The sequence below is a fragment of the Sapajus apella genome, unplaced genomic scaffold (genome assembly GCF_009761245.1).
Source record: "Sapajus apella isolate SASKATOON/1434 unplaced genomic scaffold, GSC_monkey_1.0 scaffold24, whole genome shotgun sequence".
Classification (NCBI taxonomy): Eukaryota; Metazoa; Chordata; class Mammalia; order Primates; family Cebidae; genus Sapajus; species Sapajus apella.
In genome coordinates, this window is record NW_022436964.1 from 18,997,105 (window position 1) to 19,014,236 (window position 17,132).

At 40.3% G+C, this 17,132-nt stretch overlaps 1 protein-coding gene across 4 annotated transcripts in view; it reads left to right on the top strand.

Moving 5' to 3' along the window:
• VLDLR (very low density lipoprotein receptor) overlaps positions 1-14,661 on the top strand; it is a 43,614-nt gene extending 28,953 nt beyond the window's left edge. For 2 of the 4 annotated variants that reach the window (XM_032291017.1, XM_032291019.1), the window contains 4 exons: positions 6,201-6,284; positions 6,660-6,740; positions 7,572-7,741; positions 8,585-14,661. In XM_032291017.1, the coding sequence (XP_032146908.1) occupies positions 6,201-6,284; positions 6,660-6,740; positions 7,572-7,741; positions 8,585-8,620 (371 nt within the window). In that variant the 3' untranslated portion in view covers positions 8,621-14,661. The remainder of the gene's footprint in view (positions 1-6,200; positions 6,285-6,659; positions 6,741-7,571; positions 7,742-8,584) is intronic. The other 2 variants (XM_032291018.1, XM_032291020.1) reach the window with 1 other exon arrangement.
• The last annotated feature ends 2,471 nt before the right edge of the window (positions 14,662-17,132 follow it).

Here is a 17,132-nt window from a genome sequence, read left to right on the forward strand (position 1 = left end):
CCTGGGTTCAAGCAATTCTCCTGCCTCAGCCTCCTGAGTAGCTGGGATTACAGGCATGCGCCACCACGCCCAGCTGATTTTTTGTATTTTTAGTAGAGACGGGGTTTCACCATGTTGACCAGGATGGTCTCGATCTCTTGACCTCGTGATCCACCTGCCTTGGCCTCCCAAAGTGCTGGGATTACAGGCGTGAGCCACCGCGCCCGGCATGAACTCATCTTTTTAATGGCTGCATAGTATTCCACGACATATAAGTGCCATGGTTTCTTTACCCAGTCTATCATTGATGGGCGTTAGGGTTGGTTCTGAGTCTTTGCTATTGTGAAGAGTGCCATGATAAACATAGGTGTGCATGTGTCTTTATAATAGAATGATTTATAATCATTTGGGTATATACCCAGTCATGGAATTGCTGGGTCAAATGGCATTTATAGATCTAGATCCTTGAGGAATGGTCACACTGTCTTACATAGTGGTTGAACTAATTTACACTCCCACCAATAGTGTAAAAGTGTTCCTATTTCTCCACATCCTCTCTAGCAGCTGTTGTCTCCTGATTTTTTAATGATTGCCATTCTAACTGGCATGAGATGATATGTCAATGTTGTTTTGATTTGCATTTTCCTAATAACCAGTGAAGATGGGCATTTTTCCATGTTTGTTGCTGCATAATGTCTTCTTTTCAGAAATGTCTGTTCATATCCTTTGCCACTTTTTGATGGGGTTGTTTTTTTCTTGTAAATTTAAGTTCTTTGTAGATTGTGAATAATTAGCCCTTTGTCAGATGGGTAGATTCAAAAATATTTTCCCATTCTGTTGGTTGTCGGTTCACTCTAATGATAGTTTCTTTTGCTGTGTATAAGCTCTTTAGTTTAATTAGATCCCATTTGTCTCTTGGATTGTTGCCATTGCTTTGGTGTTTTAGTCATGAGGTCTTTGCCCATGACTGTGTCCCTAGTGGTATTGCCTAGGGTTTCTTCCAGGGTTTTTATGGTGTAAGGTCTTATGTTTAGATCTTTAATCCATCTGAAGTTAAATTTAGTTTAAGGTGTAAGGAAGGGATCCAGTTTTAGCTTTCTGCATATGGCTAGCCAGTTTTCCCAACACCATTTATTAAATAGGGTATCTTTTCCCCATTGCTTGTTTTTATCAGGTTTGTCAAAGATCAGATGGTTGTAGATGTGAGGCCTCTGTTCTGTTCCAGTGGTCTATATCTCTGTTTTGGTACCAGTGCCATGCTATTTTGATTACTGTAGACTTGTAGTATAGTTTGAAATCAGGTAGGTGATGCCTGTAGCTCTGTTGTTTTTGCTTAAGATTGTCTTGGCTATGCAGACTCTTCTTTGGTTCCATATGAAGTTTAAGGTGTTTTTTTCCAATTCTGTGAAGAAAGTCAGTGGTAGCTTGATGGGGATAGCATTGAATGTATAAACTACTTTGGTCAGTATGGCCATTTTCACAATATTGATTCTTCCTAATCATGAGCATGGAATATTTTTTCATCTGTTTGTGTCCTGTCTCATTTCCTTGAGCAGTGGTTTGTAGTTCTCCTTAAAGAAGTCCTTGTTGTGAATAAGGATGTGACTACAGTTGTGAAAACAACTGTGTTCCTAGGTATTTTATTGATTTGGCTCTCTGTTTATCTGTTATTGGTTTATAGGAATGCTTGTGATTTCTGCACATTGATTTTGTATCCTGAGACTTTGCTGAAGTTGGTTATCAGCTTAAGGAGATGGGGGCTGACATGATGGGGTCTTCTAAATATACAATCATGTCATCTGCAAATAGAGACGATTTGACTTCCTCTTTTCCTAATTGAATATCCTTTCCTTTTCTTGCCTGAGTGCCCTGGCCAGAACTTCCAATATTATTTTGAATAGGAGTGGTGAGAGAAGACACCCTTGTCTTGGCCAGTTTTCAAAGGGAATGCTTCCAGTTTTTGCCTACTCAGTATGATATTGGCTATGGGTTTGACATAACTAGCTCTTATTATTTTGAGATATGTTCCATTGATACCTAGTTTATTGAGAGTTTTTAGCATGAAGGGCTGTTGAATTTTGTCAAAGGCCTTCCCTGCATCTATTGAGAAAATCGTGGTTTTTGTCTTTGGCTCTGTTTATGCGATGGATTGTGTTTATTTGCATATGTTGAAGCAGCCTTACATCACAGGGATGAAGCTGATTAGATTGTGATGGATAAGCTTTTTGATGTGCTGTTGGATTTGATTTGCCAGGATTTTATTGGGGATTTTCGCATCAATGTTCTTCATGGATATTGGCCTGAAATTTTCTTTGGTGGTTGTGTCTCTACCAGGGTTTGGTATCAGGATGATGCTGATCTTATAAAACAAGTTAGGGAAGATTCCTTCTTTTACTATTGTTTGGAATAGTTTCAGAAGAAATGGTACCCAGCCCCTCTTTGTACCTCTGGTAGAATTCGGCTGTGAACCCATCTGGTCCTGGACTTTTTTGATTGGTAGGCTATTAATTGCTCCCTCAACTTCAGACCTTGTTAGCGGTCTAATGACTTCTTCCTGGTGTAGTCTTGGGAAGGGTGTAAGTGTCCAAGAATTTATCCATTTCTTCTAGATTTTCTGGTTTATTTGCATAGAGTATTTATAGTATTCTCTGATAGTAGTTTATACTTCTGTGGGATCAGTGGTGATATCCCCTTTATCATTTTTTATTGCATCTGTTTGATTTTTCTCTCTTTTCTTTATTAGTCTGCCTAGCAGTGTATCTATTTTGTTGATCTTTTCAAAAAACCAGCTCCTGGATTTATTGATTTTTTTGAAGGGTTTTTGGTGTCCCTCCTTCAGCTCTGCTCTGATCTTAGTTACTTAATGTCTTCTGCTAGCCTTTGAATTTGTTTGCTCTTGCTCCTCCGGTTTTTTAATTGTGATGTTAGTGTGTCGATTTTAGATCTTTCTTGGTTTCTCTTGTGGGCATTTGGTGCTATAAATTTCCCTCTTCACACTGCTTTAAATTGTCCCAGAGATTCTGGTACATTGTGTCTTCATTTTCACTGGTTTCATAGAACATCTTTATTTCTGCCTTCATTTCGTTATTAGTACAGTAGTCATTCAGGAGCAGGTTGTTTAGTTTCCATGTTTTTGTGCAGTTTTCTAATTTGACTGAACTGTGGTCTGAGAGACTGTTATGATTTCTGTTCTTTTGTACTGGCTGAGGAGTGTTTTACTTCCAATTATGTGGTCAATTTTAGAATAAGTGTGATGTGGTGCTGAGAAGAATGTATATTCTGTGGATTTGAGGTGATTTCTATTAGGTCTGCTTAGTCCAGAGCTCAGTTCAGTTCTGTACATTCTTGTTAATTTTCTGTCGCGGTCTAATACTGGAATGGGGAGTTAAAGTCTCCCATTAATACTATGTGGGAATCTAAGTCTCTTTTTAGGTCTTTAAGAACTTGCTTTATTTATCTGAGTCTTCCTGTATTGGGAGTGTATATGTTTAGGATACTTAGCTCTTCTTGATGCATTCATCCTTTTACTATTATGTCATGCCCTTCTTTGTCTCTTTTGATTGTTGTTGCTTTAAAGTCTGTTTTAGCAGAGACTAGGATCATGACCTCTGCTTTTTTTTGCTCTCCATTTGCTTGGTAAATCTTCCTCCATCCCTTTAATTTTGAGCCTATGTGTGCCTTTACACGTGAGATGGATCTCCGGAATACAGCACACCAATGGATCTTCACTATCTAATTTGCCAGTTTGTGTCTTTTAATTGGGGCATTTAGCCCATTTACATTTAATTCACACATAACAATATTAACATTTAAGGTTAATGTTTTTATGTGTGAATTTGATCCTCCCATTTTGATGCTAGCCTACTGTTTTGCTTGTTCATTGATGCAGTTTCTTCGTAGTGTTGATGGTCTTTACAATTTGGTATGTTTTTGCAGTGGCTGGTTCTGGTTGTTCCTTTCCATGTTTAGTGCTTCCTTCAGGACTTCTTGTAAACCAGGCCTGATGATGACAAAATCTATCAGCAGTTGCTTGTCCATAAAGGATTTTATTTCTCCTTGGTTTATGAAGCTTAGTTTCACTGGATATGAAATTCTAAGTTGAAAATTCTTTTAAGGATTTTGAATATGGGCCCCCACTCTCTTCTTGCTTGTAGAGTTTCTGCCAAGAGATCTGCTATGATAGGCTTCCCTTTGTAGGTAACCTGACCTTTCTCTCTGGCTGCCTTTAACATTTTTCCTTCATTTCAACCCTGGTGAATGTGATGATTGTGTCTTAGGGTTGTTCTTCTCAAGGAGTATCTTTGCGGTGTTCTCTGTATTTCCTGAATGTGAGTGTTGGCCTGCTTTGCTGGGCTGGGGGAGTTCTCCTGGTTAATATCCTGAAGAGTATTTTCCAGCTTGGTTTCATTGTCCCCGTCACTTTCAGGTACACTGATGAAATGTAGATTTGCTGTTTTCACATAATCCCACATTTCTTGGAGACTTTATTTTATTGAGTTGATCTTCAATCTCTGATATCCTTTCTTCTTCTTGATAGATTTGGCTATTGAAACTTGTGTATGCTTTACAAAGTTCTCATACTGTGGTTTTCAGCTCCATGAGGTCCTCTCTGTTGTTCTCTATGCTGGTTATTCTAGTTAGCATTTCGTCTCACCTTTTTTTGAAGGGTCTTAGTTTCCTTGCATTGGGTTAGTACATGCTCCTTTAGCTTGGAGAAGTTTGTTATTACCCACCTCCTGAAGCCTGCTCTGGTTAATTTGTCATACTCATTTTTCGTCCAGTTTTGTTCCCTTGCTTGTGATCCATTGGAGGAGAGAGTCATTCTGGTTTTTGTAGTTTTCAGCCTTTTTGCAGGGGTTGATCTACCTTTGGTCTTTGACGTTGGTGACCTTTGGATGGGGTCTCTGAGTGGACATCCTTTCGGTTGATGTTGAAACTATTTCTTTGTTAGCTTTCTCTTTGTTAGTTTTCCTTCTAACAGTCAAGCCCCTCTGCTGCAGGTCTGCTGGTGGTTCACTCCAGACCCTGTTTGCCTGAGAATCACCAGCGAGGGCTGCAGAACAGCAAAGACTGCTGCCTGTAGCTGAGTTCCAGCAGATGCCAGCCAGAGGTCTCCTGTATGAGGTGTCTGTTAGCCTCTGCTGGGAGATGTCTCCCAGTCGGGATCCACTGGGGTCAAGGAGCTCCTTGAGGAGGCATTCTGTCCCTTATCAGAGCTCGAATGCTGTGCTGGGAGATCCACTGTTCCCTTCAGAACAGCCAGGCAGGGACGTTTAAGTCTGCTGAAGCTATACCTACAACTGCCCCTTTTCCCAGGTGCCTTTTGTCAGGAAGGTGGGGCCTTTAGAAGTCCTTGATGGGCTGCTGCCTTTTTTCAGAGATGCCCTGCCCAGCAAGGAGGGAGTCTGGTGACATAGTCTGCCTGCAGAGGCCTTGTTGTTATGGGCTCTGCCCAGTCACTGTGAAAACTTCCCCGTGAGTTTGTTTACACAGGCGAGGTTAAAACTGCCTACCTGAGCTTCAGCAATGGCAGACGCCCCTCCCCTTCACTGAGCCAAAACAACCCAGGTCAAGCCGACTGCTGTGCTGGCTGCCAGAATTTCGAGCCAGTGGATCTTAGCTTGCTGGTCTTCATGGGGGTGGGACCTGCTGAGCCAGATCACTTGGCTCCCTGGTTTCAGTCCCCCTTTTTCAGGAAAGTTAATAGTTCTGTCTCTCTGGCATTCCCGGTACCATTGGAGGTTAAAAAAAAAAATGCAGCTAGTTTGGGAAAACACCAAACGGCTGCCCAGTTTTGTGCTGGAAACCCAGGGCACTGGTGTTGTAGGCACCAGAGGGAATCTCCTGGTGTGCAGGTTGTGAAGACCATGGGAAAAGTTCCTAATGGCTTACCTTCACAAGGAACAGGAGATCCTCAGCCCCTTGCACTTCCCGGGTTAGGCAGTGCCCTACCCTGCTTTGGCTCACCCTCCTTGGGCTGCACCCACTGTCTAACCAGTCCCAGTGAGATGAGCCACATACCTCAGTTGGAAATGCGGAGATCACCCACCTTCCTCTTCGCTCTCACTGGGAGCTGTGCACAGGAGCTCTTCCTATTTGGCCATCTTGCCAGTAATCTTTTACCTGGTTTTAAAATAACCTATTGTATGGCTTGTCTGGACAAAACAGCCAGCCATTCTGGAACCTTGGCATTAACCAGGTTCTTGGTTTTTATAACTCAGGTACTGCAACTACTGTGACTTACAGTGAGACAAAAGATACAAACACAACAGAAATTTCGCCAACTAGTGGACTAGTTCCTGGAGGTATTGAGTTCAGTACTGCGAACTATTAATCTCAACTAACGGCTACACTCTTTGTATCTATGACTTAAATAATTAATGCAGCCTTTAACTACTAGTTCTGCCCCAATTGGTAACCTATATTTAAACTCCAAAGACTTAAAACTTGCATATCTTATCCTGACTGACCATTAAGGTTTCTAATAGAGAGCTGTCAGGGAAGGGGCCATTACAGCATGTGACTCAAATACTTCTAGGCCAGAGTTGTTCCTGGTATTCACTTGTAGTAGATACTAAACAACAATATTGGATGCATAGGTTTTGGGTCCTTACCTGATGGGTTAATTTCTAAGTCTGAATACAGCCCCTTCCAAACTGATTCCTTTTATTCCTCTGTAGGGATCAATGTGACCACAGCAGTCTCAGAAGTCAGTGTTCCCCCAAAAGGGACTTCCGCTGCATGGGCCATTCTTCCTCTCTGTAAGTAGATTTCCTATACATATGGATTCAAGAACTTCTTAGAAACAGATGAACATTTTTTGTTCATCTGCAGCTACCCCTTTCCTGGCCCTTTATGCTGTAATAGCACTATGACACTGAATTTCATCCACTTTCTCCCCAACATGGTACACTAAGTTAAGGCTCCTATCTTCCTCTTCAGTTGTGCCCTTGACACAGTTATTGGCATGATAAATGTTCAACAGTCAATGAAAGGTACTTACTGCTTTCTACTTCAGCACTGTTAGCCTGGCTTATCCCCTTTTATAATAAGTCCCTTTAACTAGTGTACGGTTCTGTTCCCCTTTGAAATGCGTGTAATACTTCATACAGAGGAGATGAACAAATGCTTAAATGCTTTCTTAAAGAGTTATAGGACTTGTTGAGGGTAAATTAAAAGCAGTTAAGAATTTTCAAACCTAGGGAAAAGGGCCTCTAAAACTAAGGACTTTGCTATAATAGCCGCTTTGTCCAAATTACTAGATTCTAAGCTTAGCTAACACAGCGGGACCACCTGAATAGCTCTCCAGAATATTCTGCAACTTTAATTTGGTCTGCCTAAGGTGGGACCCAGGACTCTGCATTGCCTGAATGGTTGTGGCTATCCCAGCTGCAGAGCATAGAACTACCTCTGGGCTGAACTTGTTTCAAGCTGCTGGCCCATGTTAATTCCAACTTCTGATTAACCTAGCTCAATAAAACATGACATTTTTACTAATGTCAATTATTATGGATTCCTGAACATTATTACCTTTCTTGTATGTTCCAATACCAGACTTAGCTCACTTACCTACTGTCTGATTTTTTTTCCAGTGCTCTTAGTGATGGCAGCAGTAGGTGGCTACTTGATGTGGCGGAATTGGCAACACAAGAATATGAAAAGCATGAACTTTGACAATCCTGTATACTTGAAAACCACTGAAGAGGACCTCTCCATAGACATTGGTAGACACAGTGCTTCTGTTGGACACACGTACCCAGCAGTAAGTCAGCTTTGGGTCTTTATACACCATGGCTTGAAGTCAGACGTTTCAGAAAGGAGACCTGGGCTAGAGAGAGCCATTAGGATGATGGAGTCACCAAACGCCTCATCTGCTACCTGGATATTAGGCAGTGTAGCCTGTTAGAACATAAGTCAGTCAGTTGATCAGCATCTAACCGTCATCCAATAGCAAGTGGGACGACTTAAGGTCACCACTATATTAAGATATTTTTGCTTATTGAAATAACATGTAAATATTAGCATGAACCAAATAGCTCTTTATTAAATCCATTGCCTACTGGATATCTGAAAGTAAATTAGCATATCATATATAGGGAAGTTGGCTTAAAGTCGATGGTGTATTGAGTAAGAGTCACATAGCCAAAATTACTATATGCTGTGCTTTAAATAGTATCCCATCACACTTACCATAGCTAGCTTTTCTTCCAGCGGTAGTCATCACTTGTTCTTCAGATGAAACCCAAGTGTAGTATTTGGCCTTCACGTAGGGAACAGGCTGAAGAAAACAAGTATTCACAACTCCCCTCTCAAGCTCTGGTGAAACACGGAACAGTGGTCAGTTATTGACATATAGCGTTTCACATTTTTCTCCAACACTTACAGGCAGAAATCAGTCACACTGTCCGAACTCACTGCCAAGCAGGTACAGTTGAATTCAGGTTAAATGCATGAGTGATACAACTTGTTAATCTTTTGTATCTGACTTTTCTTCTGAGCACTCTGTGTCTGAATGACCGACTCAAAAGCAAGGTCCATTTTAAAGACTAGAGTTGCCATGCGTGAGCAATCACCAAGCTTATTCCATACCTCTTCTTTTCCGCAGATATCAGTTGTAAGCACAGATGATGATCTAGCTTGACTTCTGAGACAAGTCTTGACCTTTGAGGTCTAAACCTGTAATAACCCCGTCGGAATGGTAACAGAGTCAGCAGCTGAAGTCTCTTTCTTCCCCTCGTCTGGAAGAACATCAAGATACCTTTGCGTGGATCAAGCTTGTGTACTTGACCATTTTTACATTACTTTTGTAAATATTGTCCACATTCTACTTCAGCTTTGGATGTGGTTACCAAGTATCCGTAACCCTTGAATTTCTAGACAGTATTGCCACCTCTGGCCAAATATGCACTTTCCCTAGAAAGCCATATTCCAGCAATGAAACTTGTGCTGTAGTGTATACCACCTGTACATACATTGTATAGGCCCTCTGTAAATATCCAAGAGAACAATCACTATTCTTAAGCACTTTGAAAATATTTCTATGTAAATTATTGTAAACTTTTTCAATGGTTGGGACAATGGCAATAGGACAAAACGGGTTACTAAGATGAAATTGCCAAAAAAAATTTGTAAACTAATTTTGTACGTATGAATGAAATCTTTGACCTCAGTGGAGGTTTGCAAAGACTGAGTGTTCAAACTACTGTACATTTTTTTTCAAGTACTCAAAAATTAAACCAAGCAGCTTAACCATGGTTTGTGCCTGTTCCTCTAGGATAAACTCCTAGCCTGAGTAGTATCAAGTGTTCTAACTAAATATGTGAGGTATAGTTCTTGATGTTGTATAACTAAGCCTGTAACTGGGCTAGTTTCTCTTACACCGAAGTACTAGCTGAAAAATGAAGTGCTATTTAACATTTGCTCCAGAAATATTTCTTACTGTGTAAAAGAAGCTGGCTTAGTCTGTACCTAGAATTCTCTTGCTTAGAGGAGTTTCTTTTCTCATTAGCTTGTTTCCTAATCAAAAAACGTGTACCAAGATTTCTATGAATTCTGCTTCTTATAGTTAAGTCTCTGTTTTCCATGTTCTGTCATTTATATAGATCAAGGACAAGTGCCTTCTAAGGCATGGATAAGGGCTTTCTTCTTATAAAAGTCTAGACTATCTTACTGTGAAGATGGCCAAGGAGGATAGCAAGCAATGCCATTCTTGAACAATCTAAGGCAGGGTTCTCAGTGTGGTAGTGGGAACAGAAGCATCTACATCACCTGAGAATGTGTTAGAAATGCAAGTTCTCTGCCCCATCCCAGATCTACTGAATCAGAAACTCTGGGGGTAGGGCTGAAACCTGCTTTCATAAGCCCTTCAGGCGATACTGATGTAAACTAAAGCTTAAAATTTCTGTTTTAATGTGACTTCATGAAGACTATACTTGTAATATCACTTAAATTATTATCCTGGCTGGCATAGGGCAGATTCTTACTATGGACAATTTCTGGAACTTACAGTATGAAGAGCAGATGAGGAGTTTGAATTTTCCTTTAGGTTGGCCATGACTTTCTCTGAAGTCTCATGAAGGCTGGAAGCGAGGGAAGACACAAGACTTGAAGCACCGGATGGATGCTGTGCGTCCCGAGCGCGGTGTGGAGTAGACTGTGGAAGGTACAGCAGTTCCTCTGGATCACGTGACTGACCCACACAGTAGCAACAGGATGAAGAGAAGATGCATCAGTGGATGACTCATATTTCATCTGCTTATGTAATATAAGGCAGTTAACATCTTGCTTGTGGCTTAAGCAAGGAAATCAATATTACTAGATGGGGGAAGTTGATGCTGTCGCCTTAAGGCATGCCCCCTTGTGATTTTGGTCCATTGAACGAAAAAGTAGAGATAGCCTTGGACCTTTTTTTCATGGGAGGTATGGAGGTCAAGCATGTAGAAGGAGAAGCACGCAGTCGTGAATATAGAGCTGTCTGCCCTCCACCTTGTTCTTACATTTAGTCATCACACGGAACAGCATGTGGCCTGCTGACAGGGAGTAGCTCAAGTGCCTATTTGGTAAGTAGGTTAGTATTCATCATGAACCCTGAAAGCCATTCCAGAGTCTGGCTGCTGCTCCGACCCTGCTATGGCACAAAAAAACACAGATTTTTTTTTTTAACTGGAGTAATACCAAATTCCCTTTTAGAAGCTTAAAGTTTGATACTAGTGCTTTCCCCATTATAAGGATTATACGGTATTAATTAATCATAAGGCCCAAAGTTTGTTTTGGCAAATAAAGCATTATTCTTCTTCATTATCACCATCATCTTTTGAATTCCTGTCCCTGGTATGATCTTTCAGGTTCTGGGTACAAATTTCCAACCCTCAAAGAGTCTAAAACATCTCATTTTTTTACCTGGTCCTCCCCAGTAAGAAGCCAAGGTACAACTCATTGTACCTAACTGAAGAGGTATAAACTCATTTAAAGAAACAAAGTAACTCGGTATTTCTATTGAGATAAGAATAGTTATATTGCAAGGCCTAGCACAGTGGCTCACACCTATAATCTCAGCACTTTCAGAGGCCAAGGCAGGAGTTTGAGACCAGTCTGGGAAACATGGTGAGACCCTAAAAAAAATTTAAAAAGTAAAAAATTAATATAGTTATATGACTAAACTGCTAGTCAATACGGCTTGTAACAATAGTGCATGAATGACAAGAGCCCTAGACTTTATCACCCAAACAAGAACTTTAATTCTATGTGAAATGTGTTGGGCTAAGTTTGCTGTGTCTCGAGAGTTTACTGTAGAAGATAATTAAGAGGTAAAACATGAAGGTTTGCACACAGTAAAAGGAGAATATTTGGAGTTGGATGAGCCTATCATACAAAGTGACTGAAAGTTGACCCTCCAGAAATTTTAGGAATTGCCACAAGGATTGATAGATGATGAATAAACAGATTTGTGGCCTCCAGTAAAGAAATCCAACCAAGTTCCACTGTCCAGATTTTTAAATGCCCTTTGCAAGCTACGTATTTGGCAAAAATAGTCCTAGTTGTTCAGCCGGCTCCCTTAAAACATTCTAATAGGTGTTTTGAAGCCTTGGTATCTCTTCCTCTTTAGTTCTTGATAAATACAAGCCCAAAAATAATAACTGAGGCTTCAACTTTGGCATTTGCTTCTGTTCCTTCTATCTGTGGAAGTCAAATAGCTCTTTTCAAAAATGAGAAGCCAACCTTTAAATAACAAACTATATGGTATTAAAAGACTAACTCTTCAGAATGCTGTAGAAATGGGAGACCTACTTCAAGTCTACCTTTTAACAATCTTCAGCGCAAACCTAAAGATTCTAGGGGTCACTTAACTCTCATATTATGTAACCTAATTCGAATAACTTCCTACAATTCTTACTAGTGAAATCTTACCCTAGTAAAACAGTTATTATAAATCCAAATGAAAACTATAGTTTTGGCTTTCGATGGTGGCAAAAACTTGCAAAAAACAGATATACTTTTGCTGATTTAAGTTCAAGTACAATGACTACAGCCTGCTAATCTTGATCCCCAAATCTGAGCCTTTCCATTTCATAATTGTTTTATCCTGAATGTACTTGTGACATAGACATTTCTCAAAAGGGTCTGATACATCCAACTCTTAACAAGTAGGAGTAGCAACTAGCAAAAAGTAGAAAGAAGCTTCCCTCATTGTGGGTAATGAGGAAGTACCTAAAAACCACATATATATAATCCCCTGTGGTATTATATATTCTGCAAGCCCCGTAGGTGGGGAGGCGGTGGCAATAGTTGCATCAGCACTAACTGCTGCTGCTGCATGTTCTGTTGGTGGCTGCCGGCCGAGTGTGCACACTGAGCCCCGGCCGAGGTGCACTGCCTGCTGCGGTCTGTTAAGCATCTCACCAGAGGGGGAGGGCACATCGAGCGATTCCACTTTCTTAAATAAAAGATTTTTAGGTATTTTTGATATTATACATTCTTTAACGCCAGAAGGGGCTTGTAATGACTTCTCTTCCAGAATTGTACTATTTAAAAACTACATGTAAATATCCTGACAAGTATGATTTTTGGAGGGGTAAACTAAAAATTGCACATCCATGCTTCAGCCATATCATGGACCTAAAGTATGAGAGTTCAGGAATACATATAAGTAGAAAACTCTTCAAAGGTACTTATTTCCAAACATGGAGGGAATAAATCTGAAAATGGAACACTGGCGTTTTTCAAACTTATGTCTCTCAAATCCAGCCTGGAAGATTTGCAGCTCAAAACAGTTGCATGTGAAGGATATGAGCCATCTTTGCATATCCCATTCATATCTCCCTTCACACACGAAAAGCTGAATGCATTTTACCAGTGAAGCTCTAGATATGAAACTTTGGGGTCCAGAGATAAATAAGCTACTAACAAACAGTAACAATGGTGTTCCGTCTCTCTATCATGTCTCCTGAGTCTCTTACACATTTTTGAGCCTGGCTCGTCTGAGAAACAGGAACAAAGTAGGACCGTGAATGACCCAGTATTCTCCTGTAAATCTCCTTCCATCCATGAACACTGAGGCAGGAGTAAGACCAGCTGTGGGTGGGGAATTTGTGCTCTGCAGGTTACCGCATAGCATATCAAAAATGGCTTTTTTCTTCACTGTGCTTAAGGAAAAAGTCAGATCGGTGGCAAGGTAGTTCTGTTTAGAAGCAGCAGGCAATGTAGTTAACAGCACAGACTTCTGTGTCAGCCTTATGTGTGGAACCTTGGGAAGTTACTAATTCCCTGTGTAAAGTAGAGATGATGGGGACTGTCTCACTGTGACACGGTAAGAGTTAAGTGAGATGCACACAAAAAGCTCAGAACACTGTCTGGCATCTAATATGTTCAGGGCAGATGTCACTACTGAATATCACATCAATGCTAGGTCTCCACTTACTGTCACACACAGGAACTGGTAAGTGACTTTACCAATGAAAGTCACAGGTACCTTTACTTACAATGTAACATGCATTAGCTACTGACCCTGGTGTTCTCCACTACTCCTGTCTAAAGAGATCTAAGTCTGAAATTTAGGGAGCAATAGCACCTTGCATAGTTAAGAAAGCTTAAAAGATGGCATGGTTTTAAACCCTAGAAACATAGCTGGGATATTTCCACCTCTATTCTTTTAACTACCTCCTAGGACGTGGAATCAAATATTTGGGAGCCTGCATAGTCTTCAGATGCCTGCCAAAGCACGTAAAATCTCCTTTAAATTCTTACCACATGCTTACATTTGTGCTAAGTAAGCGCTCCCAAGTCTTATTTGCTCTTCACAGCAACCCTAATAGATATCTCCATTTTACATATGTAAAACCTGAGGCTATAAATAATACGTGATTCCAAATTCTGCATGCTTACTGCCATCTCCTCTTAGAAGGGGATGCAGTACGATACAAAGATTGAGTTGGATGTTGCATTGCATGTTTGCTGAGTCCCCTTTGCTGCGGATGTTAGGATCCTTCAGCAGTTTCTCAGATGCCAGTGATGGCTGGCATCCAATATGGTGGCGCAGTGGAAGTCTATCACTAGCACTTATATATCAGGTCAGCACGATCAACTCAGTTATGTGTTATGCCTTCAAGATGCTCAACATTCCAGAATTATTTTCTTTGGCCATCCAAGTGAAGTAGAAGTAAATTATTGGACTGCAAAGAAAAAGATAAAGATTCCCTAAAAGAATTTATGGCATGCAACTTCATTCTTATGTGTAAGATATTGGGAGAAAAGCTATAACACAGCTAATCTTAAGTTTCAAGGCTTTCATGTAAGGAGAAACACGGCCAAAAAGACAGGAAGAACTGTGGCTTGTAACTGAATGATGCTGTAACTCCAGGATTGGATCTTAGATGTTCTGGAATCTACCCCTGAGACTTGGGTATTTATCAGTGTACACACATGCAAGGAGGAAAATAATTTTTTGAACAAAATGACTGGCTTTGACAAAACTATCTTGCTCTTTTTAAATGTCACTTGATACTACAATGTGATTTAAAAGCATGTAATGCCTCAGGAGTCTGGCACATACAACCAAATTATCATGCTCAGGATCTTCAGAATTCTAAAGGCACATGTAAGAATGCACAGAGTCCTGATGACCTGTCAATAAACATTTTATATTAATGAACTGTACATTTAAATAAAAGTTTATTTTTGAGATAATTGTTGTGAGCCTTTCCTTTTTCTAGAGACCTTTTATAAAAGCTTTTACTCAAGTCTTTTTTTCCTCAACTGAATCACGGAAGATGATCCCTTTCTAGGAAACAAGTAAGGCCACCCCGGTCTGGACTCTTCAGGCTAAAAAACTGAGAGATTTTTCCTAGTGCCTCACCATCAGCAGCCAGTATATCGTCCTCTCAATTTTCCCTCTCTACCCCTTCCATGAAAGAGACAGAAGTCAAAGCTACTGTTACTTAGTTAGGAATGTTAGCCTAGAACTTCCTTCTCATAGGTGACTGAAAATAGGCGATACCTGGCTAAAGGAGGGGAATACCCCAGGACAGCAGGACAGGAAAGGCCATGACAAAGAAGTAAAATCATTTTGATGCTGTCCCTCGTCAGCTCTTAAATGGTCTGTGTTGACATTCATTAATAAGGCTAAAACTTTTGTAAGCTGTAGATACAGTCTACCTAAAACTTTCCTAAGCAATGGCCCTAACTGTTTGAATTTGATTGGCCACTAAACCTTGAAAATGACTCGGAGGATCCAAAAGAATAGAAGGAGGAAAATAAGTAAATCAAAAGAAAGAGAAACTGTCAAAAAAAATAAAATAAAGCTCAACAGTGAGTCCTTAATAAGTGAGATGCTGTATTTTGTTTGAGATGTTGATTTTACCAGCTTTGCAGTGAGATGGATATAAGTTTGGTTGTTTTCCTACCAATCAGCTGTGGCTACAAGTAAGCTGCTTGCCAGCCAAGCTTTTGTCCTCTTCTGACAATCACAACACCTACTTTCACAGAGATCTCATAAAAGAGAGAGGCAACATGGATAAAGTGCTTCATTCAAACAACAGCTGCTATTTCCCTCTATGGCACAAAAAAAAAAAAAAATCATGATTCATCTTTTTAAAAGTAAAGTTAGATACTTATGCCCATTCAGAGATCTGATTTTGATCTGTACTCTTGTATTAAAATTCCATTTGCAAGTGTTCGTTGCTAAATCTCCCCTTGAAAGGCTAGCATTTGGTGATCTTTTTTCACTCCAAAAAATCAGGATGATTAATCATCCTACACAGATTAACTTTGCAGAAGACCTCGTGTGTGACCCTCTGCTGATTAAAGAACACAGTTATTGTTTTAAGCTCACTAATTATTCAGAAATGTCCTTTTAATTAGCGGGGGTAAGAAGACAGTCTATACCTAATACCACTCTGGAAGGTATAACACACTCTTTGCATTTATCAAGCTCAGCAAATATGACTGGCCCACAATCTAGTAAATGTGGAATGCTAGATTTTGTATGAACATTTAATGCTATAATGTTCGATTCAGAGGCATTTCTTGCCTACTGGTTGACTGAGGGCAAAGAGTATATTTTAAACCCCTAGTCATTGTTTCTGTTTTCTTAAATTTAAATTTTCTTAAATTTACTCTTGCCTACTGGTTGACTGAGGGCAAAGAGTATATTTTAAACCCTTAGTCATTGTTTATGTTTTCTTAAATTTACTCACTTACATGTGAGATTTGCTGAGGATTAGCTCTTTAAAGCTGCAGGGAAATTTGCCTTTTGGCCTGACCCCAGACAAATAGCCCTGTGGTTTCCTAATCAGACTTCTAAATGCTGGAGGATAATTTTAGATAACTAGATAGCAACTGGCATTCCTCCTCAGACCTCAGGGGACTTAAAGTAACAGTTTATAAAAGGTTCCAGAACAGTTTTATAATTGGCACATCCTAGATGGAACATCAGTTATGGGGAAGTGCAAATATTTCTTAAACTTTTAACAAAATCAAGGAAGGACATATAGATCAGCCCTGTCAGAAGGTATCCCTCCTTATAGCCACACATAGACACCCCCTACATGTGCTGTCTTTACTTCATTTGTTTGTCTAGTGCCTGTTATATACCAGGTACTGTTCTAGGTTCTGGGGAACCAGTGAGAACATAACAGATCAGAGCCCCATCCTTCATGGTGCTCATTCTAGCTGGGAATCAGACACTAAACAGACATTTGTATGTCAGGCAGTGATAAAAATCTATAAATATCCACAAAACAGAGTAGGGGACTAGAGAATGGCAGAATGTGCTATTTTAGATAAAGTGGTCAAGGAAGCTCTCAAAAGGGAGGACGTAGCAGAGAAGCGGGAGGAAATGTGGCATAAGCCCACTGAGGCATAGTAAAGACATGAATCCCGAGGCAAGAGCATGCTTGATTCATCTAAGAAAAAAGCAAGGTGGACTTGATAGCTGGAGGTGGCAGAGGCAGAATGCAAGGAGGGAAAGGAAGAAGGACCAAGTGATGTCAACTTCAAGAGCTGTGGCTGGGACTCAGAATTTTCTTTTAAGTGACAGGACCATTTTAGTGGGCTTGGGGCAATAGAGTGCCATCCAATTTTCAAAGGCTCACACTGGCTGCTTTGTTTAGAATGCACGGCAGGGAGGCAAGGGTGAAAACGGGGAGATAAATTAGGAG